The sequence below is a fragment of the Lactuca sativa genome, chromosome 1 (genome assembly GCF_002870075.4).
Source record: "Lactuca sativa cultivar Salinas chromosome 1, Lsat_Salinas_v11, whole genome shotgun sequence".
Classification (NCBI taxonomy): Eukaryota; Viridiplantae; Streptophyta; class Magnoliopsida; order Asterales; family Asteraceae; genus Lactuca; species Lactuca sativa.
The window spans coordinates 126,197,776-126,225,304 of NC_056623.2; the positions used below are offsets into that span (position 1 = coordinate 126,197,776).

The window sequence follows — 27,529 nt, forward strand, 5'->3', positions numbered from 1 at the left end:
GCCAGAATCTTGTGGGTAATAGAATAGAAGCAGTTACATTCTTTTTATCCAACAAAACCTACGCATGCAAAAGTTTAATAGGCAGTGTGGACAAATGCTTCGACCTAAACATGTACCCTTTGGTACTAATTGGAGAATTAAATATATATATATATATATATATATATATATATATATATATATATATATATATATATATATATATATATATATACAAATGAAGCAACCAAAGGGTAAGATCAATTAACAACCTTATCACCGGATAAACATCTATATTTGTGTAAAAAAAAACCGTGTAAATTAATCCAGACCTCAAGAACGGAACAAAAAACATATTTATTTTGCTTACTTTCTCTCTACGTCGGTCAATAAACTATAGCATATATTGAAACAAAGAAAAATGCAATCTTGACGTAGAGAGTGGAAACATGTATGTTTATGTTCCTGAAATCTTAAACAAACATTTTCTTGTAACAGATTCAAGTAAGCTCTGATACCAATTGTTGGTTATTTTCATAACTAAAACATAAAACGCGGAAGCATAATCTTGAATCTTTAATCTCGAATCTGATTAAAAGAAAACTTAAACATGAAAGAATGATTAGATACCTTGTTCCATTGAGATTTTCGGATCTAGAGACTAGGAAGAGCTTTCCAGTTGATCTCAAGAGCTCTCTCTAAAATCCCCCAGCAGTGAACCATACGAATTTCTTAGTGTATTTTCGTGTGTCTTGATTTGCTCCTCATCACATGTATTTATAGATGGATATAAACTCTAATGTGAGAGATGGAAGGGATCTTGAGGATCTTGAGTCAAACCGGAAACTCAACCCACATGGTAAGTAAATATTGTATAAATTGGTCCATCAACAATTTATATTATTACCATAATAATTGGATTTAATGATATATCGTACATATTTATGAAGTGGTCCCATAATTATCCAACACTTAAAACATCCTGCCAATTCTAAAAAGTTTTTTCAAGAGTCTTCTTAGTCATTCGATCATGCAAAAGACACTCAAAAGGGATGAAAGGAAACTAGAGACCATAGTTAGGTACTTCACTAATAAATGAAATGCTAAAAGTTGGATTATGAACATTGGTAATATTAGTAATGACAAATGAGGAGTGGATGTATATTCACTAATTCTTATCGGTAATTATGTGCCATCAATTGTGCAGGCTATCAATGGTGCAGAGTTAGGGAAAAGAATTGTGACTGTTTAGTAATGAATAGTGTCCATTTAATGTTATATGATTACAACAACTAAAATCAAAGACCCATGTATTACCTAAAGATGAAAAAATGTCGCTAGTATACTCATGGAACTTTTCGAGTTGTTGGATTGAATCTTTGATTGTAAGGAAGAAGCATAAGATTACAATGGTACCATGACAATAATAATACCTAGCGAATTAGGGAAATTGTGAAAACTACCATTAATTAGGAATATAAACAAAAGTAGCCCAAAATAATACGAAATTACCAAGACATCCTATCTAATAAATGAAGGTTTTTTTTGTCACATCTCATCACCTAATTTAATATGACACATGTCATTTTTTAATGTTTTCAGTTTTATTTAAATCCATTTGAAAAATTCTGTGTTTTTGACTTTGTTATTAAATTATAAAAAAAAAAATCTAATCTACAAATATAATAAATAAAATAAGGAAACCTAAATGTTTCCATAAATTCTCACGTAATTTGTCAATTAATGTATTAAATTCAATTTAAATTCAAATAAATCTTCATAATTGGAAAAACATAATTTTCTGTCAATCCTTTTTGAATTCACGATAATTTGTAGAAACCAAAAATTAGTTCATTCATAGCTAATATTGATATTCTTTCTAAATTCGATTTTGTAAATTATTAAACATGTAATGCTTAACAGAATATATTAATTTTTTATTAAAAAAAACTCATGTATGAAACGGGTCTCACATTTTATATGCTAACATATATAAAAGTCTATCTCTTGCATTTATAAATAGCCACGGAAGAAATATGAAGCCATTATATATATATATATATATATATATATATATATATATATATATATATATATATATATATATATATATATATATATATATAAGGGAAAGAAAAATATGATGTTTTCTTTTTTAGCATCATAAGGTATAATTAGTCATGAGTACTTTTTATCTAAGTTAATCTGAAGTTCTATGCAAAGCCTTTTGTTGAATCATTCAATCTATAGGCACATGGGATTATTAATTTATAAACTCAAATGAAGGAAGAAGTGATATATCATGACACAAATCAAGGAACAAACAAATATAAAATCGCTGCTGCCTACCCTAGAAGATCACTATAAGCGTGTGATGGAAGAACAAATGACACATGGAAAAAATCATTGGATGTTTAGAGATCCCAACCTCCAAAATCTAAATCTTGAAACAATTAAGTTTACATTTTTTTTTCTTTGAAGTTAGAAAGCACTTATGTACTTGACTGTTTTATTAGTTTTCCACTTAAATTAACATGTACTTAGGTTTCCATTGCATTGATTTTAAGAAAATCAAAATTCCAAACTTCATGTTTAAGACTTGAAATTAGGTTTCCATTGCCTATATCTTGAAATTAGGTTTCCATTGACATTAATATGTACTTTGACAGTAACACAAAAGTCTCGAAATTTTTAACTCGTTTAACCCGAACTCAAAAAACCGAACAGGGTTTAACTCAAACCCAAAAGAAAAAATCATATTGTATATTGCACACTAAAAATGTTGTGCTATCCTTGAAATTTTGTTCTGGATTCGCCACTGATTACTACGTACGGTTTTTCTTAATAGCGTAATTTTCCAACGATTATAAATTTACTGGTAAACCATAGGTAGTATTGTAATGGATTACCCACGGACATTCTAGCATCTCTAAAATCCTGATAATTCGGCTTTTTTAATCTGTGATAAATCCGTCGGTCATTATTTTCAACGGATATTTTCCATGGCTAAAATTTTGTTGCTAATACCACTGTTTTCTAGTAGTGAAATTTTAACTATACCTTAGGACCAGATATTTTATAGGGAAAACATATATTAGAATTCAAACTAAGAAAACTACGTTTATAAACTAAAGTATATAAATTATATTACCTTGGAGTGTTGCCATAGATTGTCGAACTTCTCCAGTTTTGACATGTTAACAAGTGGAGATCTTGACGACATATGAACTTCTTTTGCAACCATTGCTATTTCTTTTGATATGTCAGATGCGCTTGGTCCACTTCCAATTACAACTACAATCTTTTATAGACCACATATTATATATTTATATTGTAACATATGTGACACAAAATATGCATAATAAATAAAAAATGACTGTTGATGTGAAAATGTATATCATACACATAACATGAAGTTGATACATCTGAAATTAAAAAAATAATAAAAAAAGGCCCATTTAGTTAACATAAGCTGGCAAACACTGTTAAAAACGTTTAAAGTTTAATGCATTGCGATCGCACAAAATTAAGGAATAAAAATGAATATGTAGAGCTTTTGATAATTTACATGGAGTTTTGTGCTACTAACCTGGTTTAGAAATGGTTCAGGAACACGGTAGTTGTGGCTATGCATTTGTTTTTTAGACCATGTCTCAATACCTGATCCAATGTTTACAATATTTCAAGTTAATTGGATACGAAATCGCTGCAAATTATTTTTATTAAGGTTTCTAACATTGTTGTGTGATTTTTGTTTGTTTAATATATTGCAATTTTTTATTTAACAACGATACAGTTCTTGTTCACTTTTATATCTAAATTAAATAATATAGTTAATTTTGGTAGTTGTCTTATAGGAAATCTCTAGTAAATCTTAATATTCTAGCCTAATTTATAAAAATATCTCTAACTAAATTTTATTTATAGAAAAAAACACAAAAAAAAAACAATTAAAACTACATATAAACTCTTTTTGACCGGTTTCGTAGAGTTAGCCGGTATCCTTTTTTTTATTTTATTTTTTTGTTAATTTTGTCAAAATATTGAGATTTTTCTGAAAATTAATTTATTTTCAACAAATAACCAAAATATTATGACTTTTCTAATAATTACCCTTCAATTAATGTATATTATTATTAACAAATTATTTATAAATATAATATACTTTTTATTATAAAATACATTTGTTGTTAATTTTTAGAAATGTAAAAGTGGACTACTTACTCCTTATTGTTTGCTTGTCACTTCAAATTTTCTATCTTCCTCTTGTGCATTCTTGTTTCAAACTATGTGGGTGTTCATTTTATGTTCTTTAATCTACCTATCACCCAACCTATATATTTTACATGGTAACAACCATTGACTAACACACATCAATCGAGAGTGGAAATTAAACATAGAATAATAGTTTAAATACATAACTACTCTTACCTCGTTTCAATTTAAATTTTTATTCGTTGTTCATTTTTTCATTCTCAATGAATATGTATTAGTCAATGGTTATTATTAAGTAAGGTATGAAGGTTGAGTCCTAATTAGGTTAAAGAACATTAAAGGAACACCAACATCAGAGGAATACGATAGAGTGCATCTCACCATGACATCTAAACGATGCATGGGAGGAAAGTAGATGGCTTGAAGTGATCAACAAGCAATAAGCAGATATTTAGTCCACCCATAACTGTATTTTCTTTTAGAAATGTCCTAATATTTTGGTTTTTTATTAAAATATGTAATTTTCATAAAAGTCTTAATATTTTGACCAAATTTACGAAAAATACAGGATACCGGTTAAATCTAAAAACCTGCCAGAAAAAGGTTTTCCCGAAGCTTTAGCCTTTATTGTATATTTTTCTGTAAATAAAATTTATTTTGACACTTTTCCATAAACATGGCTAAAATATTGGTATTTACGGAGATATTTTTTTTATTAAAAATGTTTTTTATTTAACATTTCAAATTTTAAAACAATGATGTACTAACACCATCTGGTAACAATAGAGTAATATGGTTTAATGACAATATATTAATGTGTCGATAATTATATAGAAATGATTTAGTATCACCAATGAGTATATGTTTTTACATAAAAACTAAATAATAGGTAAACGTTGTTTTCAGTAGAGGTGTTCGCGGTGCGGTTTGGTGCGGTTTAGAGTTGAAACCGCAAACCGCACAGCACATGCGGTTTGAGTTTTTTGAAAACCACAAACCGCATCACAAAAGCTCTAAACCGCATTATGTTTTGCAGTTTCATGCGGGTAGTTTGGACAGTTTATGCGGTTTGATAAGTTGTTTCAATTTATAACTTTGGTTGTTAATAATTACATTTAAACACTTTCAAAATTTATTAATTATATTGCATACCATTTAAAAAGCATAGATATTGCAAACAAAAAAATCACATAATTTTTTGCTAAGTTGTTATGACTTATGAAATTTGATATCATAGTCTTTTAAGTCTTTAATTATCATATTTAACCATCGTGATATAGAATAAAGTTATTGGACAGTATGAAGTATTTGATGATTGAAAACTTTGATATATATATATATATATATATATATATATATATATATATATATATATATATATATATATATATATACAATGCGGTGCGGTTTGAACCGCAGTTTGGTAACTATAAACCGCAAACCGCACCGCATAGTGCGGTTTGACAAAATTACGAACCACAAGCCGCACCGCGAAATTCTAAACTGCATTATGCGGTGCGGTTTGGTGCAGTGTGGGCGGTTTGTGCGGTTTATGCGGTTTTTTGCACACCCCTAGTTTTCAGGGGCGGAGGATGTGTAGGGCCAGGAGGGGTTGTGCCCCCCCCCCCCCCCCCAATATTTGGGCTAGAAATAGGAAATAGAACTTCATAATTTTTAATTATAGGCCTTTTAGTGTCAAAATTGGGCTGTGGCCCCTCCCGACTTCAGAAGTGACTCCAAATATCTGATTTCTCTACTTTCTCCAAGGAGACAAATCAAAATCCATTCTTCATTCGCATCTTACCCATCGTCGTATCTTACCCATCGTCACCACCGCAGTCCGCAATAGCTATCACCGGATAACCAGAAATCAGGTATGGATTAATCCTTTTCGTTATTGATTTCTTCTCCTGTTCTTTCTTGTTTCTTCTCCTGTTTAGCTATTGTTCTCCTGTTCGGATTCATCACCTCTTGGAAATTAGAATTAGGATTTAGGAATTAGAATTTACAAACCTCAATTCTAAATTCCTGAGTTACTTTCTGTTTTTTTAAGTTAACTATGAAGTTAAGTGGATGATTTCTTTAGCACTTGAAGTTGTCGATTAAGGACTAACAGTAGAACAAGGGACACGAACAAAAAAAATTGTTTTATCTCTGCTAAAACTGAAAACAACAGGTTTTTTAGATGAGTTATTGTCACAGAACTGAAAACAACCAATTAGAATTTACAAACCCACACAATGTTGATTGTTCGAAATTACAAAACTGAAATTTTCTCTCTCTCTCTCTCTCTCTCTCTCTCTCTCTCTCTCTCTCTCTCTCTCTCTCTCGTTTCTTGCTTACTACCGGCCAAAGAAGAATAAATCGGCGGTTGTCGCCGGCCTAGGTTGCCCCTCCGCCTCCCACCGGTCAGGTAGCACCACCCCAAACACCCGCTTCAATCGTTATTGCCCTTCATCTGAACCTCCACGAGAGAAAGGAGATCGAGATCTGAAAGTTATGGTTTCTTGGCGGCTAGGGTTTTCTAATGGGGCGTTTAATGACTAGAAATCGAGGGGGAGACACATGTGTTGCATTAATGTCTAAGTCCATAACTATATTTGGTATGTACTTGACCCGACCCGACATGGTCCATTTGGGTTGCACTTCACCAATACAATTTATATGGATAATCTTTTGAGAATAGTATATTTATGATTAATATTAATATATTATAAGCTCTAATATATTAATATGGAATCACATTATTTAATTAGTATTGATCAAAAATTAATTTAGAATTAATTAAGTGATCAAAATGAACTAATTAAATATGGACTCTTATATATATATATATATATATATATATATATATATATATATATATATATATATATATATGGAATGGGCCAAGTTCATTTAGGTTGGGCTAAGCTTTCATGGATAGTCCATGGAGCTTTTAACCCATGGATCCTATGTAAATAAAAGGTCATGGGTATTAGGGTTTACATGGATGTAACCATAATCCTCCATAGTATATAAAAGGGTCCTTGGTTCACAAAATTGGTACTTATGTGTGAGGACATAAGAGTGGGTCAATTTTAGTGTGCATACATATTCTCTCAAGTTCTTCCAAGGTGTTTTGGTGATTTGTGATTCCACTTGAGGCTTCTACACTATTGGGGCTAAGTTCTTAAAGCTTGAAGACATCAAGCTACATCAAAAGGTATGTCATCTAACTAGAACTTTGTAGTATAGGTGTTTCATAATATGCTAGTTAGGATGAAACCTTGGAATATTTAATATTTGCATGTATAATAGAGAAAACATAGATCCAAGGTTTATAGGGTTGCATGTACACCATAGGAGTGTTAGAATGCTCAAAATCCAACAGTGGTATCAGAGCCAGGTTGTTTTCTGTTATATTCATGCAAATGTTTGATTTTCAAAGTTGGAAAAAAAAGAAAAAAAAAACATGAAGTTTGTCAAATTTTAAGATAATTACTTGTTTTGTGAAAAACTAATTATTTGTAAATTTTGAATCATTTGATATATGAGTTGAATTAGGTCAAGTTTAGTAAAAGATAAAATGATATGATTATCTTATTAGTTTTAAAAGTTTGATCTAAATGTTTTAAGGAGTTACAAATTTTGTCATAAAATTTTGGAGCTCAAAAGTTTTTTTTTAAATTTGTGACCTTAAGAGTTTTGAAACTTCCATAAGTTATGGATATGAAAGTTTTTTTTTTAAAAAAAAAAATAATTCAAAGTTTTTATGGAGTTACAAAATTTGGTGTTAATGTTTTAAGGAATTCCATAACTTGTTCTTAAGTTATCTAACATGAAAAGTTTCATCATAAAACAAGTATTTAACTCCATAAGTTATGGAATCCAAAAGTTTTCAAGAGTTCCAAAACTTGCCCTCAAGTTTTGGAATTTGGCAAAAGTTTTTTTATGAAAAAAAAAAGAATTGAATTCTAAAACTCTTGAGTTCATAACTTAAACAATTAATTAAATGGTTTTAATTTTGAATTTAATAATTGGAATTATGATGTTTTTATTAAATAATTCAATTAACTCTTATGGACTTTATTAATAGATAATTAAAGTGTTTAATTAAAAGAGAATTAATAATACCATAATGACATGGTTTAAGTTTAATTAAATTAAGAGTATAGTTTAATTAATAGATGCATTTTAAATGTCTAAAATACACCCTTATACTATTGTAATATTAAAAGTTTAATATATTATATGTATAAGAGCAAGTTGTCTTACCATTAGTACGGTTCATTCACGAAACCAATCTATAAGGGGAGTATAAGGTTACTAACATGGCAGTTTAATGGGTGTCCACTCTCACCCACCGCTTCCTTGACGGGTGGAGGGTCAGTAGCCGAATGGGTAGGACAAGGACTATAATTCTCCCTTCATTAAAAGTATTAATGATAAATACTAAGTAACTAAACACTTATAAATTCTCAATCCTAGTTACTTAGGAAAATTTGAATAAGGTGCTAATCCATGAAATTATACTTTGCACTTTGTTTAAGTAGTTAGTAGAGCATGTGTGGTTAACCGGCATACTAACCTGGATTTAACAAAGTAGGCAAAGGGTAACTTAATATTTATCATAGTATCAATGGAGTGTGTGTGGTTAACCGGCACATCGATTGAGGGGTAAATATTAAGGGTACCAAGTATATTTGCATGGTTACTTCACACCTTGTTTTGTGATCCTCGGCATCCCAGTCACAAAAACTGAAGGGCACACTCGAGATTGAAACATGTCATTGAAAAGTTCAATGAATCTCAAAAGAATCTAGGAGTTTCAAAACCAATTAAAACCTAATAATACATTTCGTTTATCTTGGTGGAAATTGGTGAATAGTCATCAACTACCTTCAAATATTTTATAACTTGGATTACGGCATCCCTCTTCCAAGTTATAAAATAGTTTGTTGGGTCCTAGCCTTAATATTTCATATTGGGTGTTATATTAAGGACTTAAATCAACTTTACTTGAATTTCTCCTATTGTTGATTTCTGGTTTAGACAACAATGATCTTCCCGAATCAAGCTTTCTTAATGAATATGACTTCCCGAGTTTGGCTCATGGAAGTCATACTTCTCTTCCTCTACCTCCTCCAATTATTCTCCCTGACCCACAAGTTTAAAGACTTGAAAAGTTCAAGATCACTCAATCCCTACTCACAATAAAACATAAAATTGGAAGTCTTGTGTGCACTCATGTCTTAGAACTGAAGTCACACAGTGACAGGTTGAGAATGTTGGGTGTCGTTGTCCCAACGAAGTTGGCTATTGACTGGGTCTTTCAGTCACTTCCTGAGTCATATAGAAAGACTGTTATATGAAAGATCACGACATGACCCTAATGAATCTTTCTTATTTGCTTATTGTTGCTGAATCAGAAATGATTTGGTGCAATAGTCAAGCAAATATGGATGGAAGGTCTATTTCTCAAACTTTCGTGGACATGGACAATGGTAACATCGGAAGTCCAGAAAAAACTTTCTCTTCCCAATGGAAAGGGATTAGCCTTGGTCAACCCGGTTAACCGGAAGGTAAAGAGAAAGTTTAAGTTTGGAAAAGCCTTTTGTACCATTCCCAAAGAGTCCATATGTTTTCATTGGAAGCGAAGCTGCCCAAGCTACCTGAAAGAAAGAAGAATAAAAAATATTGACTCTTTTTCATGTAAGTCCACTATCTAACTCCGTTAAGTTCCCAGTTGATCATTTTTAATACAAAATGTGACTCGGTTGCATTTTGATATTAAGCAGGATCAAGCAAAGGGAAGAAAACTTAAAGAAAGAACATGTTGAATCTGATCGCGAAGATGGATTTCTATTGCTTGGTTAAAGATCGGATTCTTGAGCTACTTCTTAGGAGGTATGATAGATTGCTAAGAAATATATATAATATCGTAGTTTTCATTTCAATTTGCATTGTAAGTTTTTCTGCATTTTTATAATAAAAGTTTTACTTTATTTTATATCTCCTTGCAATGACATTTATGAAAAATTGATGTTTGTATGTTTCTAGCAATATTGGAAATATGAATTTGATTCTCTCATTTGTGGTAGTATCTAAATTTACCAAACAAGAAAAGATTCTCATCACCCAAGTTTCAATTGGACCGAAACTTGGAATCATGCAAGTTGTATAGTATGATGAATGAGAATTTTCATATTTGGAAAATTAAGACTAGTTCCTTGTTCAAATGTATATGTGATTCAAGTGAAAGGACTAAGGGATCGAGTACACATTCTTGTGTACTAGTTAAAGTCCACCACAAAAGACTAATAAGACTATTCGTCATGATTTACTAAAGTTTACTAAATATGATTATACTTACAAGCTTAAGTATAAGTCTGAGACATAGGAAAAGTTCCAATGTATGGCAGAACGAATAAGAATAATCAAATTAGGCAGAAGGATAAGAGTTTATCAAATCTGAAAAGATGGGAGAGTACTTTAGTATCATGTTTCTAATCATTTTAATGAATAAGAGACCTTATCACAATTCATCCTCTAAGTGCATTCTGATAGCTAAGAAGAAGAGTTATGAATTGTTGAAGTGGTTGAATTAAGAAGATGAGTCATACTTCGTTCCAAAACAAATCTTAGAGTCATACTCCAAGATTGTAACTTGAGTGACATATCTTAAAGAAGGTGTAAAAACACTTCTCAAACGTAAGAGTAAAAGTTTTCTACTCTTGTACGTTTGGAATTGGTAAGTTGTGATGTTTTGGATAAAATAAAGACCAACTAAGGCCAATTGTGTGAAGTGTTTGTCTTGATTAAGAATCCACACTACTTCTTGAATATTTGGCAAGAAAGTCTTATAGGTCAAGAAGACAGTGGGGGTCTAAAAGATCCTGATATAGTTTCAAGAACTAATCAAGAATAAAACATGTATTTCATCACTAACACATAACTAGAGGTTTATAACCTATTGTGATGACATTTCTTTTCTCATTCCAGTAAAGGTGGTTATACATTTGACTTCTACATGCTCTCAATTGTTTGCATAACTACTTGGAAGGAATGGCAAGCCCTTGTGCTGCCAGGTGGCAAGAAGTTTAGATTGCACAAGTTCAATCCATATGAGTTTGGATTTGTCACTAACTTAGTCTTGTGATTATGGTTTTGACAAATTCACGTGGATAAGAACACATACACCATCAAATCTAAGGGTCATAAGGTTTCTCTCCGATTCATGAAAATGATGGTGAGGAAACACTTCCACTAAGTAGATTTTAAGTAGATAGCAGTCTTTGCATTCTCAAAGTCATTAGTGAAGTCTGCGTAGTTAACCGGCACACTAACATGGACTTAAGAGAAATAGCAAAGGTCTAAACAATTGAGACTATGATTAAGACATACATTTTCATAGTTCTGAAATTGTTTAGACACACCTGTGAGCTATCTAAGGGGAGGTGTATGATTTTGATAAAGTCTTATCAAAGCAATCTAGTATCAGAAATCTGAACTTTGGTAAGAAATTCAATAAAGTATTGATTTCTAAAAGTCCAGTAATTTCTGAATACATGCCAAAGCTAGTGGGAGCATAAGTGTTATGCTAATAATCGTCATGTTAGTGGGAGCATGATAATTATGATAAGTATTGCAAGTCAGCAATGTTAATTATAGAAAACAAAAGTTTCAATTCGTGAGGTTGCAGGGGTTGGAAAAGTTGTTTTGCTATAATTAAGGGAGAGGAAATTATACTTCATGTCAATTCTAAAAGGCTTAGAGTGAGATTTTAAGCTTAGATTGAGATTTTAATCACCTTTAGTCAAGAATATATATATATATATATATATATATATATATATATATATATATGAATTTCTTGTTGGATTGGTTCAACATAAGAAAATTCTATATATTGCGTTCTCAAAATTTGATTATGATTACGGCATCCCTTTTCATAGTCAAATTTTGAGAATATGGAAAACAAAAATTATTATGGCAAAAGACTAGTTTAGAACCATGTCTTTATGTGAAACATCATGAATCGTGTCCCATTTACTTTGGGCACAAGATCGATTACATGTGCTATAATATTTATCCTTTCTGAATTTTCCAAATGCCTTGGGGGAATTAAGGGGAAAAATGTCTAGAATTGGATATGACTAACGTGATTAAGCAATTGTCGAGGACAATCTAAGGTTTACCAAAGATTGGTTGCTCAAGGACAGTTGGAAGTATATTGTTAATATTGGAAGGACCATATTGACATAGTCTGAAAAGAGGCAACTCTTGTTCAGAAGTGGTAGTCAAAATGGGAATATAGAGCTGTCTTCATAGGTGTAAGCAATATGTGTAAGGTTAAAGAAACTTAATGCAAAAAGCATGTTCAAAGCAATGCGCTTTGAATTTGAGACATCATTTCCATGGAATTGCTCTCCATTGGAATACTCTGTAATGAATCTTTCCAAGTCTTTATGGCTTTGTGCATAATCATTATAAGAGGAATGATGCATATAAGTTTAAAAAAACATAGAGTGCATACTTGGTGTATGGCAAAGCTATTGTTTAGAAAAACATAGTGTACATGCTTGGAGCATGGGACAACTAGTGTTTTTAATTCAGATATATAGTTGATAAAACCGAAACAATGAATAATGAGTAATCATTATGGTGATAAATATAAGTGGTCTATTTATATTCATAGGGTTTGATACCATATTTGATTCATTTATTCTTATGTTTCACTTTGCATGTTTTGACTTCCATAATAACTAGGTTATTCTTCCGGAATGACTAAGTTATTCAAACCATCCACAGTCAGTCATATGTTGGAAATAGATATGAATCAAGACTATCATGGGTTGGCTTGTAGAGGTCCAAGTTGGTGGATAATGTTGTGCTACAACACTCATGAGTGCTTATAAGTTCTGAGTATTGGATTCAACCCGCGCTCATTTGAATCACTTCATGGATTTTATCACGAGTGATCATGAGACGATAATATCTTATATTCTTCAAACCTAGAGATATGAGCTGTTACTATGAGTTGGTTGTACATTATTGCACGAAAACGCATTCGGTAACTCGATGTTATAAAACATACATTTGTGTATGATTCAACAAGTAGTAGAACATGGTATATGAGTCGAAGTTTATCCATTCCTTTTACCTTCGAGATAAAAGTGATATCTGTGGGCCCCTCGATGATTTAATGATGACACATGTGAGTGCTTGGCCAAGCCAGGACTGATTTGATTTGTTCAATCAGTCAGTTGTCATAAATCAGAAATCGGGAAACAACAAATGGACAGAGAGAATGATTGATAATCCATGTCTCAGTCCATATGATATCTAGAATGGAGGAATATATGATCCCTTATCTAATGGACATGTCATTGACAAAGGTCAGAATTCGTTGACAAGGTCAGAGTTCGACAACGGCTTTAAGAGCTACGATTGCCAATTGGTTTTGAAGTCATACTCAATAATAGTTTTAGACTTATCCAAGTGGGAGACTGTTGGATTAATGTCTAAGTCCATAACTATATTTGGTATGTACTTGACTCGACCCGGAATGGTCCATTTAGGTTACAAGTTCTTCCAAGGTGTTTTGGTGATTTGTGATTCCACTTGAGGCTTCCACACTATTGGGGCTAAGTTCTTAAAGCTTGAAGACATCAAGCTACATCAAAAGGTGTGTCATCTAACTAGAACTTTGTAATATAGGTACTTCATAATATGCTAGTTAGGATGAAACCTTGGAATATTTAATATTTGCATGTATAATAGAGAAAACATAGATCCAAGGTTTATAGGGTTGCATGTACACCACAAGAGTTTTAAAATGCTCAAAATCCAACAACATGGGGTTGCTCTGACGGCTTTTGCTGCTTCGTTCCACAGCAACAATCAGCGATGGTGGTTCCACAACGACGGCGTCAGTGGGGTCGGGGTTGCTCCGGTGGCTTCTACTACTTCTTTTATTGTTGTTCTGACGAGCACGACGAGAGGGAGGGCAACGAGGCAATGATTGGAGCTTGAGCTCGCTCCAATTCAACAGAAAAAAAAGAGAGATTAGAGATGGTAGTGTCTTGCGGTGGCTGAGGAAGAACTCCGACTGCAGCAGTAGCGAGGGCTTTTAGTTGGTGTTTGTTTGACAAAACAGAAGGAAGTGGGTGGTTGGAGTGGTGGTTTTCGGTGGCTACAGTGGTGGTGGGTGGTGAAGTGGTGGGTTGTTCTCGGACGAGAAAAAATAGCGGAGGAAGGGAGAGGGAGTTAACACCGGTGATGGTGGGTGTTTCTTGGTGGCCGGAAAACAGCTCCACCTCCGGTGGAGTTCTCTTGCTCGAAAATGAAGAAGAAGGACGAGGGATAACTAGGGATGAGCATCGGAACCGGGTACCCGCTTTTGGAATCGGAACCGCCTCAGAACTGCAACCGCCATAAGCGGTTCCGGTTCCGGTTCCTAAAGTTATGGAACCACCTTAAGCGGTTCCGGTTCCGGTTCTCGTTTTTTCGGAACCGCTACCCGTTGGGTACCCGTCAGAACCGGTTTATATATATATATATATATATATATATATATATATATATATATATATATATATATATATATATATATATATAATTTCATATAAATGTGTGTTACTTAAACCGGTTTAAAATATATTGGTCCGATATTGTCCGTCTTTGGTCCAAATTGATTTGATTTGGATCGAACTAAATTGCGGTTTTGTCGAAAAAAGTTAACAAAATTAATGCAACCGGGTTATCCGCTCCCGGAACCGGAACCGTCGGTTCCAAGACCGGTTCTAAACATTTAAGAACTGCCTAGAACGGTTCTGGTTCACCAGAACCGTTCTAGGCAGTTCTTAAATGTTTAGAACCGGTCTTGGAACCGTCGGTTCCGGTTCCGGTTCCGGTTCTCGCCAAATGAGGCGGGTACCCGCCTATGCTTATCCCTAGGGATAACCACCTCATTTGAATGGTAGGATATGAATGAGAAGAAAAGAGGGATTTGTGACGTTAGAGAGAGAGAGAGATAGAGAGAGAGAGAGGGAGAGAAAGAGAGAGATTTCATTTTTATTTTTTTATTTTGTTATAAAAATTATTAAAATAAAATAGAAAATGCAATTTTTTTTCTTGTATTCAAAAAAAGTATTTGAATAATAAAAAAAATTGAAAAAGAAAAAAATAATAAGGGCAAAATAGTCATTATGAAAAAATTTATAGAAAAACTCGACCAAACTCACAACAAAATGAAATGTTTGGACCTCTGGTGATAATCCAAACATTTTTGTACCAAAGTGATAATTTTCAGCTAACCAAATAGACCATTTGTAGAGTTTTGTCTAACAATAATGTAGTAATATGTTTCGGCTATGACATACGACTGATTCATTAATACTATAAAAAATTAAAATTCAAATAATAGATTTTTTTAAGTAGACTGCACCAATTTTACACAAACAAATGCTACATTTAACCAACAAAAAAATACATTCGTTGTTGAAGTAAAAAATAGTTCACAAACTATTATTGTTTTCAACAAACAACGTGCATTCGTTTTAATAAAAAATCTACAGTGTTTTATTAAAATAAATAAAACTAAATTATTTGAACTCAATGATACATGTTAATTTAACAAATCATAAACGAATTGTGGTGAATCATAATCATATTTTACAAATGAAATTAGGCATTGAGCTCGATTGTAATTATATTGTATTTATGCTTTTTTTAGTCATCAATTTTGTTTAATATTTAAAATGTCGTTCAACTTGCTTTTTAAATTTAATTTGGCCCTTTTAACATGAGAAATTAGGTTTCCAACGTCTTTTTAATTATCTAATACCATTGAGCTTTTCAATAGCTTTCCGAAGGCTTAGTTCTTGAGTTTTTCCAAAAAAAAGAATAACAGAGAAAAGAAAGAGAAAAGAAAGAAAACAAAAATTGTCTTTTATGTTTTTTCAGTTGGAGAGAAGTAAAAATAAAGTTAAAAATTTTGATCTCTCTAAATCTTCGAAACCGTATTTTCATTTCTTTCAATTTCCTTTATTTAATGAAATTTGGGAGCATTAATTTCTTTTTTACTTTCTTCTAATTTCCACCAATTTATTTTCTTTTCTCTAATTAAGTGAATTTTTTTTTCAAAACTTATTAATTAGGGGGTGTTTGGCTTAGCTTCTTAAAGTCCAAAAGTTATTTTTGAAAAAGTTACAAAAAGTCAGAATTACCTAACTTTTCCAACAAGTTGATTTTCCTTGTATAAAAACTCCAAAAATAACTTTTTAAAACTGGTTTACCAAACATCTTTTGTTTTTTTTTTTTCTTTTTTAAAAAAAACTTTTGGCTTTGAAAAGCTAAGCCAAACATCCCCTTAAAAAGTTTTCTTTTCGAGCTTTTTAAATAATCTGATGGGTCATATGATTTTTTAATCAATAACAAATAAACAACAACGACAAAAAAATAATTAAATAAATAAATAAGTAAAAAAATATAATATAAAATCAAATGGGAAAATCTCTAGTATTGTCAAAGATACAAATACTTTTTTCATTTTAAGATTTTTAATGAAAAAGTCTTCTACTGGAGATTCTAAGATCGTTGAATTTTTTTTAGCTACTCTTACTTTCTTTTTGGCTATTTAAAACCACTTCACATTTTTTTTAAACATTTAAGGTCCGTCCTTACATGTTTTTTTTTTTACTACTTTCAATTTATTTCATTTGTATATTTTTTCATAATCCGTTTTTACAAGTTAAATTTTAATTTTTTTACATGTTATTTAACTAACCGGTGTTGCAAATAATAAAGAAATTGATAAATTGTATTATCTAAACGATTTATATCAACCTATCTTAGAGATCGACACAGAAGGTCAATCGCGGAACACAAATAATGTTTTGGTATACCAAAGATTTGAACCCTACACATATTGTGTAGAATTTCAATCTTCAACCACTAAGCTTCTATCATATTACTATTATTTCCGTAATAAAGTTACAAACAAATTTAAACATTACATTAAATAAAACTAAAAACCCAATGTAAGCCAAATGTAGAAAATAGATGAAAGGGCAAATTCTCTTTATTCCAAATCATGGTTGTTAAAATCGTCATCATGATCGTATGTATGATCTAATGATCTCACCTACGTAAATCGATCTCGATCTTACTTGGATCATTTTTCGGTAGGATCCCGATAGTATTGTAGGATCAGATCGTAAAATCATAGGAGTAAGATCGTAGGATCGTTAATATACATATCCTTTTAAAATTAAATACTTTTTTTGGACTAACTACTTAGAATACCATTTTTAAATTCTTTATCATTAAATAATGTATTAAAAATGTGTTTTTTATGTTTTAAAGTATTTATTGTTAACTGGATAGTTAATTGATGGATGAATATGTACTTTTTTTATATTTCAAAATGTTTTTTGTGCGATCTTATGATCTAATTTGATCTTTTGATCACTATGTTACAAAAATAGAAAATAATCATATATAAGATCTCCATCTTAACAACCTTGTTCCAAAATGCTACACTTAATAAAACAAATTTCTAAATAAAGTTATGAAACATATGCAAGCATGTCGGTAAACTAAACGATTGCATCTTATATGTAGTAGTAAATAAAAGTCGTGAACTTATTAATAAAAGCATTCGTAGTTTTACGTATTATACATAAATTTTTTTTATCAAACAAAAACCAATTAACTTCAATTTTATACTATCATTGAACATTTTGAAAAGTTATATTATAAAACTCCACTCCCTCATCTAAATTCCATATTTTACACAAGCATCACTTAATTTTTCTGTAATGAAATGTTACACGAAAAAAAACATTTAATTAAAATAATATATAACGGTAAAGAAACTAACAATTAAATTAAATGAGTATTTAAAAAAATCACGGTATCACAAAAACCCAAAACTAAAAACATAACTTTCTCCGGTACGAAATATAATAAATTGTTTCTTACTTTAAGAAATACTAAAAATATTCGTATATTATAATTAAAAATTTAATATTTAACATCGAACATTAAAATGAAATATTATTTAATGTAATAAATAAAAAAAAGATTTAAAGTTTAACTATAAACTTAGGAATAAAATACATTGGTTAGTTTTTTGAATTAAATATCAAAAGAATTTAATTTATATTGAATGTTTGAATTATTTGACAAAAATATGCATAGTTTCCAATACTATAAACCTAGTTTTGATGTGGATTTTAAATATCTAGACCTCTACATCGAATTCTAATTGGAGATGCTCTAAGTATTATTATATCTTATATATACCTGGAATATCTGTAGCCAATCGAGGTTCAAAGTTGTGACCATTACAGACAACAACTGCATCGAACTCCTCGACCTTATTCACCCCATTTGTTTTCGACTCAACCAAAAACTTGGTGATCCCTGAGTCTAGTACCTCAACTAGGGTTACCAACGTATTGAACCGAATCAACTTGATAAGGTCAAAATTATTTGCAAAATCTTCCAAGAACATTAGAACTTCGTTGTGGCATGGAAACATTCTCGCATCTTGGTATATTTTCTCACTAAATTTGAAATCGGTGAAACTCATGAGCTCACGAGGAAGATTCGTGCACAAAGAGTTGTAAAGAGATCCATGAACAATATCTCTATTTGGATCAAGTCCTAAAAGATCCGATTCCACTCGTGGATCATAGACCCAATTTCCACCAAGTTGTTGGGACTTTTCAAACACCACAACTTGGTGGGATTCTCTTTGAAGCTCACGAGCAGCCGTTAGTCCAGAGACACCAGCACCGATTACAGCCACCTTTAAGGAAGTTGCCATGGCAGATAGGTCTTTGTTCTTCAAGTAGAAATGTTTAAGAATTACTATAGGCCATATATATATATATATATATATATATATATATATATATATATATATATATATATATATATATATATATATATATATATATATATATATATATAAAGGCTTTATTGGTCAATTACGTAAGTAATTTCCAACATTGAGGAGTCTACAAAGTTGGGCTAACATATTTTAGACAACCTTAAATCCTTATTATATGAAAAATAGAAAAAGTCAGTTTTTTTTGTCTTTATTTTATTCTATTATGTATATGTATGTTCGTTAACTTGTCACAAAGCTCCAAATGCTTAGAAAACTATCTCATAAAATATACGATAATAGATAATCATATAAATCATTGTTCGCTGATGATTGCACACTCAATCTCTGGACCATCGGATGTTAGAAAAACTAATTAATTGGAAGTATCTAGTGTCGAAGTAAATGACATATACTAAGTTCTTGATTAGCTCGTTTTATGAGTAGGAGATCAAGATATATTTTTTAATAGTATTTTTTAGAAATGGTTATTGGTTAAACTTAGCCTTTTATTCATGTAAAAGTTATTCAAAGAAACATTTTTGACTTGGCCGATGAAAGTTAGATGTAGAAGGTTTGCTAAGGCAAAGGGTTTGTAGAGCTTACCATAGACCTTGCCTAAACACTTCCTCACCTTAGTTATCAAGAGCAGTTCCTCAACACGGCACCTCATGATCTGTTTGATAGTTGTTGACTGAGTCAGATCTGATTGTGAGTTCAGAAGCACTTCGCAGATGCTTAGACTGTTAATCTTGTAACATCATTAACTGCACCAGAAGTCGGTAATAAGAAAAACGTCCATGTGTGATAGCATATATGGCATGAATTGTTACGTAGCATTGGATAGAACAAGGTGAGACAAAAACAAATTAAATAGTGACTTTTCATATATCGTTTGGCATGAATAAAAAAAGAACAATTTTACTTTTGGCCATGTTAGTGTTACTAATTACTAAAATTTTAATCCAACGACCTAAAATGGTGGAGCACAATGAATATGCTTGTATCTTGTTTTTTTTTTTTAAAAAAGATTCCCTTCCCATACCTGTGTATATCATATTCTTTGTGTTTCCTTATCATGACTTCTTCATATAACTACTCTGTGTGTATGTCATATTCTTTGTGTTTCCTTATCATGACTTCTTCATATAACTACTCTCGTACGCCTCCTCTTGTTTACTTCTTCTTAATATATCACTTGTTTAATTTGATTTATTAATATGTTTAGATTTTAGTGGATCTTATTTAGAGTTTTAGGGTTTCCATCACTACGAACATAATGATATTTAGTGACAACACTTTTAATGACATTTTTTGTGTCACAATATTACAGTTTTAGTGGCATATCTTATTTGCCACTATAGTTTTTAGAGATATTAATTAAACTAGCATTTATAAACGACTTGATAAAAAAAATTAACCTCATTTTCTGTTTTTTTGAAAAATGACAACATTCTGCTGAATGGCAATTTCGAATTGGTTAGAGTTGTCCCGGAGTTAGTGAGTGTTGAGATTTGACATAAAGGTATTTCAAAATCTAACTGCATACATTAAAATACTGACATTGTACAAGAAATCGAATGAGACATTCTGAACACACATTTTGGCATCTTCACACTACACGCCCTTTATTTTCCATCTTTTCTTTCACTTACAACCAAGAATTTGAAATTGCTTTTTTGCAACATTTGAAAATCAGATCATTAGATCGAATGCAAAAGAAATTTTTGGCAACATCCCTGTTTACTTAATTATAAATCTTGAAATTGTTTTCACTTACCCAAAAGAAATTTTATCAACATAAGATAAACTGGATTTATAAATCTTGGATTGAAACAAATACATATAGTTATATAGATAAAATAAAACAATCTCAATGATATATTCAAATTTATACTACATATTACATAATAAAATTTATATAAAAAATCAAACTAAACTTTAACTAAGTATAATAGAAAATCTTTTTTTACTATATTATGTGTTATAATAGATAAACTTAATTATAAAACACTTCAACTTATTTGGATAAAAAAAAATCATCATCATCATACACATGGACCATAAACTATTTGAAAATAATTAGAATAAATCATCATTATCCACATCTAACCCTTTAAAATAAAGGGAGAAATCAAACGTAACTTTCATAATAATGTAAAAGTCCTTCTCGTGAAATTAACATATAAAAACCGATAAATACAACAAGATAAGTATTAGAAATGCAAGAAACATATAAAATATAAAAACGTTTGAATATTTTAGACAATTATTTATTATTATTGGTCAAGTGGGGTCCACTCAATTCGAAGATCCATTTCACCGGATTCAACATTTTGGAGTTTTAATTTAACCTCTTGTATGACTTTCCCATCGATAATATTGACAATGCTATCTTCCAAAAGTGCATTATCATGTGATTTTAGCCATTTTCCAATTTGCATATTTTCTAATATTCCCGCATCCCCAAATGCCATTGCGGATGTTATTAATGGCATAATATAAATTTCCGCTTCCCCCATTATATCATCCGCTGAAAATGTATCGTGATCAAACACTTGCTACATTCATTGAGGAAACATTTTAATCATTTGCCACGTCAGCAAAAAAATATATATAAAAAAATAAAATAGAATTTAAATTATATTAGTTACCAGTTTAACAGGGCCATAATTCTGAGGAACAGAAAGCATAAGCTCCTCATTCCAAACTGGATTCAAGTTGCTATTTCTTACAGTTGTTTGTGCCTTCTATTTCCATTAATCCAAGCCAAAATAAATAAATTAATTAAATTAAATTACATTATGATTATTGGTTTAAGAGTAAATTTCACAAATGGTCCCTATGGTTTATGGTAATTTGCGTGTTTGGTCCCTAACTTATTTTTGTAACTCGGAAGGTCCCTAGTGTTTGTTTTTGTTACGCGCTTGGTCCCTAACTTACCTAAAAAGACTATTTTGCCCTTGATTTTATAATTTATTTAAATAAACACACCCCCAACCCCACCGGCCTCATATTATCTTACCTTCCCCACCATTTTTTCCTATTTAAATAATAATCTTTTTAGGTTAGACAAGGACCAAGCGTGTAATAAAAACAAACAACAGGGATCAAGTGCGTAGCAAAAACAAACAGTAGGGACTTTCCGAGTTAAAAAATAAGTTAGGGACCAAACGTGCAAATTACCCTAAACCATAGGGACCACTCGTGTAATTTTTACTCTTGGTTTAAGGAAACATAAGAAACCACTTTATGTGAAAAGTATCAAATAGAAAAGAAAAATTATATTCTATTTAGCCACTTAACTACTATTTATGTAGTGATTGAAACATTATAGTTTTGTTTACTTTTTTTTTAAAAATATATTTTTGCAAGGTACTTTCATAATTTATGGATTTAGCCACTGAACTGTTATTGGTTAATCACATAAAAAACCTTATATTTTATGTTTTTTTCAAGATTAAACCTCAACTTTAATTTTTTTTTTTCTGAAAAAGAACATGTTTTTCATTTTTTTCCAAAAGACCCTCAACTTTGCATTTTTTCGAAAAAAACCCTCAACTTTTTTAGTTTTTTTAGTAAATTACACGAATGGTCCCTATGGTTCAGTGTAATTTGCATGTTTGCCTAACTTATTTTTTTAATTCTGAAGGTCCCTACTGTTTGTTTTTATTGCATGCTTGGTCCCTGTCTTACCTAAAAAGACTATTTTGCCCTTGATTTTTATGTAAGACAGGGACCAAACATGCAACGAAAACAACAGTAGGACCTTCCGAGTTAAAAAAAAAAGTTAGAGACCAAACGTGTAATTTACTCTAGTTTTTTCTGAAAAAACCCTCACATTTGGCAATTTTTTTTGGATAAAAATGACTAAAAGGGCCAGATCGAGAAAATGAAAAAATGTAAGGTCTTTTTTAGGAAAAAATAAATAAAGTCGAGGTTTAATGTGGAAAAAAATACAAAATATAAGGTCTTTTATGAGATTAACTTATATATATATATATATATATATATATATATATATATATATATATATATATATATATATATATATATATATATATATATATATATATATATATATATACACTTTTCAGCATTCTATTGAGTTGACCACTTAACAAATTTTTGTAGTGATTAATTCATTATACATTTTTTGACCACTCAAAAAACATTTTTCCTGGTTTTAAAAAATGTTCAAATAAGGGTTAATCTCATAAAAGACCTTATATTTTGTATTTTTTTCCGGATTAAACCTCAAATTTATTTTTTACCTGAAAAAGACGTATTTTTTCATTTTTTCCGATCTAGCCCTTTTAGTTATTTTTTTCCAAAAAAAATGTAAAATGTGAGATTTTCTTTGGGAAAAACTAAAAAAGTTGAGGGTTTATTTGGAAGCAGTTAGAAGGTTGAGGGTTTTTTTCAGAAAAAAATAAAAAGTTGAGGGCTTTTTTGCAAAAAATGAAAAACTACAAGGTCATTTTCAGGCAAAAAAATAAAGTTATGGTTTAATCCAGAAAACACACACACACACATAAAATATTAGGTCATTTATGAGATCAACCCTATCTTTTAAATTTTAATAGTACTTTGAATAATGTTTTAATCTATATTTTTAATTTTTAATTTATGGTAGGGGTATAAATGGAAACTAACCTGTTGTCCTAAAGTAAGGACAACATATGGATCACTAGAAAGCATGTCACGAACAGCAAGATTTTTTCCTCTTATCACTGTGATTTTCAAGACTCCAATGAATTCCACCATGCCTTTCTGTCATTATATTTTAATAATCATAAATATAGATAAAATAATAATTCAATGGAAAATTTTCATAAATAAATTATGACATGTATAATTTTTAATAAACTTACATTACTTGGAACATTGTCCATAATCTTTCTTGATAAACTTGATTTTAGAGAGCTAGAATTACTTGATGAGATCCTTAAACTTGGTTTCAAGAAATCTTGAAGCTCATACTTTGACCTTCATGGAAAATGGTCAAAGATTGAGTTGACCAATATAGACAAAACACCCATAATAGAAACCCGTTAAAAGTTTATAACCCACATAAGATTAGGGAAATGTACAAAAAAGTCCCAAACTTTAATGAAAAGTTTCAAAAAAGTTCTCAATTTTTTTTTGAACAGAAAAGTCCCGTTATTTTGAGAAAATCATATAATCTGTCATTTCCTGTTCAAATATAAAAAAAAGACTTTTTCGTTAATTTTGGCAAAATGTTAAATAATCGGGACTTTCTGTTCAAAATTTTTTTTAGGATTTTATTGAATCTTTTTTACCAAAAGTTTGGGACTTTTCTGTAGATTTCACCATAAGATTATAACAAAAGATATAGTTTCTAGGTATTTTTAGAAGGGTTTTATGCAGAAATGTCTCATTATTTTGGGAAAGTCTTCGATAAAGTCCTAAATCGTTTTTTTCGAAAAGTCCCATTATTTTGTGAAAATCACATAATCTATCATTTCCTGTTTTTTTTTTAACAAAAAAAAAAAAAAAAGACTTTTTCGTTAATTTAGGCAAAATGCTAAATGCTCTGGACTTTTCTGTTAAAAGAAATTTAGGATTTTATCAAAAATTTTCCCAAAATAATAGGACTTTTCTGCATAAAATCCTTTTTAGAAAAAAAAAAAAAAAAAAGAAGAAGAAGTATTGAAATTTAATTTAAATCGTGAATTTTTTATAGCATCCTAATTTCATTTCTTTATATGTTTGGTGGAGATTTAAGATCTTAATGAAGACAATTATAAAAAGGGTTTAAGAAAAAAGATTCAAAGTACAATTCCTATAATAACAAAAAGGGTTAATCTCATAAAAGACCTTATATTTTGTGTTTTTTCTGAATTAAACCAAAAATTTATATTTTGCCTGAAAAAAACCTTGTATTTTTTCATTTTTTCCGATCTGACCCTTTTAGTCATTTTTTTCCAAAAAAACTTGTAAAATGTGAGTCTTTTTTCAAGAAAAACTAAAAAAGCTAGGGATTTATTCTGAAACATTTAGAAGGTTGAGGGTCTTTTCCGGAAAAAAAATACAAAGTTGAAGGCTTTTCTCGGAAAAATGAAAAAATACAAGGTCTTTTAAAAAAATAAATTGTGAAGAGATGAACAAAAGAGCATGAATTAGATGCCAAGGGCAAAATCGTCCACCTGATAAAATTTGAACGATGTTCTTGAGAAGCATCAGGTCTAGGTTTAGAAATTCCTTGAGGAATATACGCTTCATAGATTGAATTTGCAGATGCATTTCCTCCAACTTCAATCATGGCATCAATTTCAGCATCACTCCATGAATCTAATGTCACTGATAAAACCTGTCAAATTCATTCAGATTATTAATATCATTAAAATTTAGTTCAAGAATGTATTTATTTATTTATTTGGAGAGGGGTAACCTTGGAAATATGAACACCAAGACTTCTGTGAACACCACAACATTTTAAGCATATGAACACTCCAATATTAGCTGAACTGAAAATTTAGACAAAATATCTTCATTTATTTGATACAATTCCATGAAACAAATTTTTTTTTTCTTCATAAATTATAATCCAACCATTTCCAATATTGTTCAAGTGTTTGTGAATTTGAAAATATAATGAGGTCCTTGAGTTTTGTGCAAGAAATGAGAAAATGTATTAGAGTTATTTGGCATTATATAATAAATAAAACACAATCATATGTATATAGCAGTACTTTTAAAGTTAGAAAATATGTCAAGCATATAAACATGCTACATATAGAATCAAATTTGAGTATTTTAGGGACATTAAAATAGATGAACAGATATTAGATGAGAAAGAGTGATATATAATTTTATGTGCATAAAGTAGATGACATGTAATCATTAACAAAGTAATAATAACATTGTGCTCTCTAATTTTCTTTTGGAAGAAAAGAAATAAAGGAAAAAAGGAAAAGAGAGGAAACTAATTATTTTATTCATGTTCTAGAGTTGGAAAGAAAGAGAAGAAAAGCAGACAGTTTTTAGTGTTCTTGAGTAAATATTTGAAAATTAAAGTTCTTTTAATTCAAATTAAAAAAAAAAAAAAAAAAAAAAAAAAAAAAAAAAAAAAACTCACGCCCACTTAGGATCAGGTGCACCACAATCAGCACATGTTCGATTATCACGTTGCTGCAATAGATCTTTTAATCTTCTGTTACCTACATTATCATAAAGAGTTATATAATCTAATAAATCAGCCATTAAAACAACTGTTAACAATTCAAGAAGCTAAATATACATGAATAGGATTCAAACTCTTAAGTCAATGGGACAAAAGTTGCAAAGTATTTACTTGAATACCCTTTTATTTTACATTCATAACACCTTCTAGGTATAACAATTGCACTTTTTTGGTGTAGGATTCCAGTTTTCCCCAAAAGTTAGTAGTCGATATAAACTTTATTGCATCTTATATATAATAGCACATAGCAAGTAAGGACATTAACAGAGAATTCCGTACTAAAAGAGCAATCTACAAAAGGAGCGAAATCTAGAAATGGTTTATGGTTTTCTTCCAATTTTTGGGGGAATTGGAATTCCTTAGTTAATCATTTTATACTACAATTTTTGGGCAATTCAATTGATAACAGGGCGTATAAAATCAAAAAGCTCAATCGAGTATACGAATCATACCAGAAGGTGTTTTCCCAAGTGCAGACGAATGGTGACTCATCCTTTTGCCTACAGACCACAATCAGTCAATCACCAAACAGAACTTTCAATTCTCTAACTATGCAGCTCTACACCACACCGAAATCCAAAAAAACTTCAAAAGCAATATCAGATTTAATCAATCCACAACGGATTCTCAAAGTCGCGCCTTTTTTCTCCAAATCCAACTCGATCGAACTACTTTGTAGTTGAAAATGAACAAAACTTGAATCCTTCAAACTCGAAGAGTTTAGAGTTGCAATCACGGATATAGGCGAAAGTTAATTAGGATTTTGACGAAGTATAATCAAATTGATGTCAACGAAATGGAGCAGAAATCGCGATGAAGGATCCAAAGGTTTGAACTTTTACCTGATGGGTATTGTGAATTGAGCGTGTCTGTTAACGTTTGCGTTGGAATGGAAGGTAAGAGGGATGTGAGGAGAACGTGCTCCGTGACCAGTTGGGTCACGAAGGGGGCGGTGTAAATGGATGTGTTATTTAATGCTTTCATACATGAGACGCAACAACGATAATGAAGTCAAATATGTTCTTGTCAAAACCGATTTTTTTTTTTTTGGAAATATGTTTGTAACCTTCTTGTCTTTTACAATGAATCTATTTAAATATATATGATCATAATAATAATAAGAGGGAAAAAAAAAACAAATATATTTGAATATCAATAAAATCATGTTCTAGAAAATGACTAATATTTTAGTCAAATTATTGCGATCGACATCTATAAAATTGATAGACCATCCAACATCATTAAAA

General features: G+C 30.5%; 2 protein-coding genes across 4 annotated transcripts in view; both read right to left on the reverse strand.

Moving 5' to 3' along the window:
• Positions 1-19,041, reverse strand: part of LOC111893539 (flavin-containing monooxygenase FMO GS-OX5) — a 37,389-nt gene extending 18,348 nt beyond the window's left edge. The window contains exons 1-3 of the mRNA XM_023889618.3: positions 18,487-19,041; positions 3,569-3,639; positions 3,131-3,280 (exon numbers count right to left, since the gene is read on the reverse strand). Of these exons, the coding sequence (XP_023745386.1) occupies positions 3,131-3,280; positions 3,569-3,639; positions 18,487-19,012 (747 nt within the window). The 5' untranslated portion in view covers positions 19,013-19,041. The remainder of the gene's footprint in view (positions 1-3,130; positions 3,281-3,568; positions 3,640-18,486) is intronic.
• A 2,156-nt stretch (positions 19,042-21,197) lies between these two features.
• Positions 21,198-27,260, reverse strand: LOC111893507 (ADP-ribosylation factor GTPase-activating protein AGD12). 3 transcript variants are annotated; one of them, XM_023889583.3, is made up of 9 exons: positions 27,125-27,260; positions 26,735-26,985; positions 26,178-26,259; positions 25,491-25,566; positions 25,246-25,409; positions 23,950-24,064; positions 23,732-23,848; positions 21,730-21,825; positions 21,198-21,636 (listed from the first exon to the last, which is right to left on the reverse strand). In XM_023889583.3, the coding sequence occupies exons 2-9, from the start codon at positions 26,772-26,774 to the stop codon at positions 21,355-21,357; spliced, it is 972 nt and encodes a 323-aa protein (XP_023745351.1). In that variant the 5' UTR covers positions 26,775-26,985; positions 27,125-27,260; the 3' UTR covers positions 21,198-21,354. The 3 variants fall into 3 exon arrangements, with proteins under 3 accessions (XP_023745351.1, XP_023745353.1, XP_023745350.1); XM_023889585.2 differs by having other exon boundaries at positions 26,735-26,992; positions 27,125-27,257; XM_023889582.3 differs by having other exon boundaries at positions 26,735-26,782; positions 27,125-27,228.
• Positions 27,261-27,529: the final 269 nt, after the last annotated feature.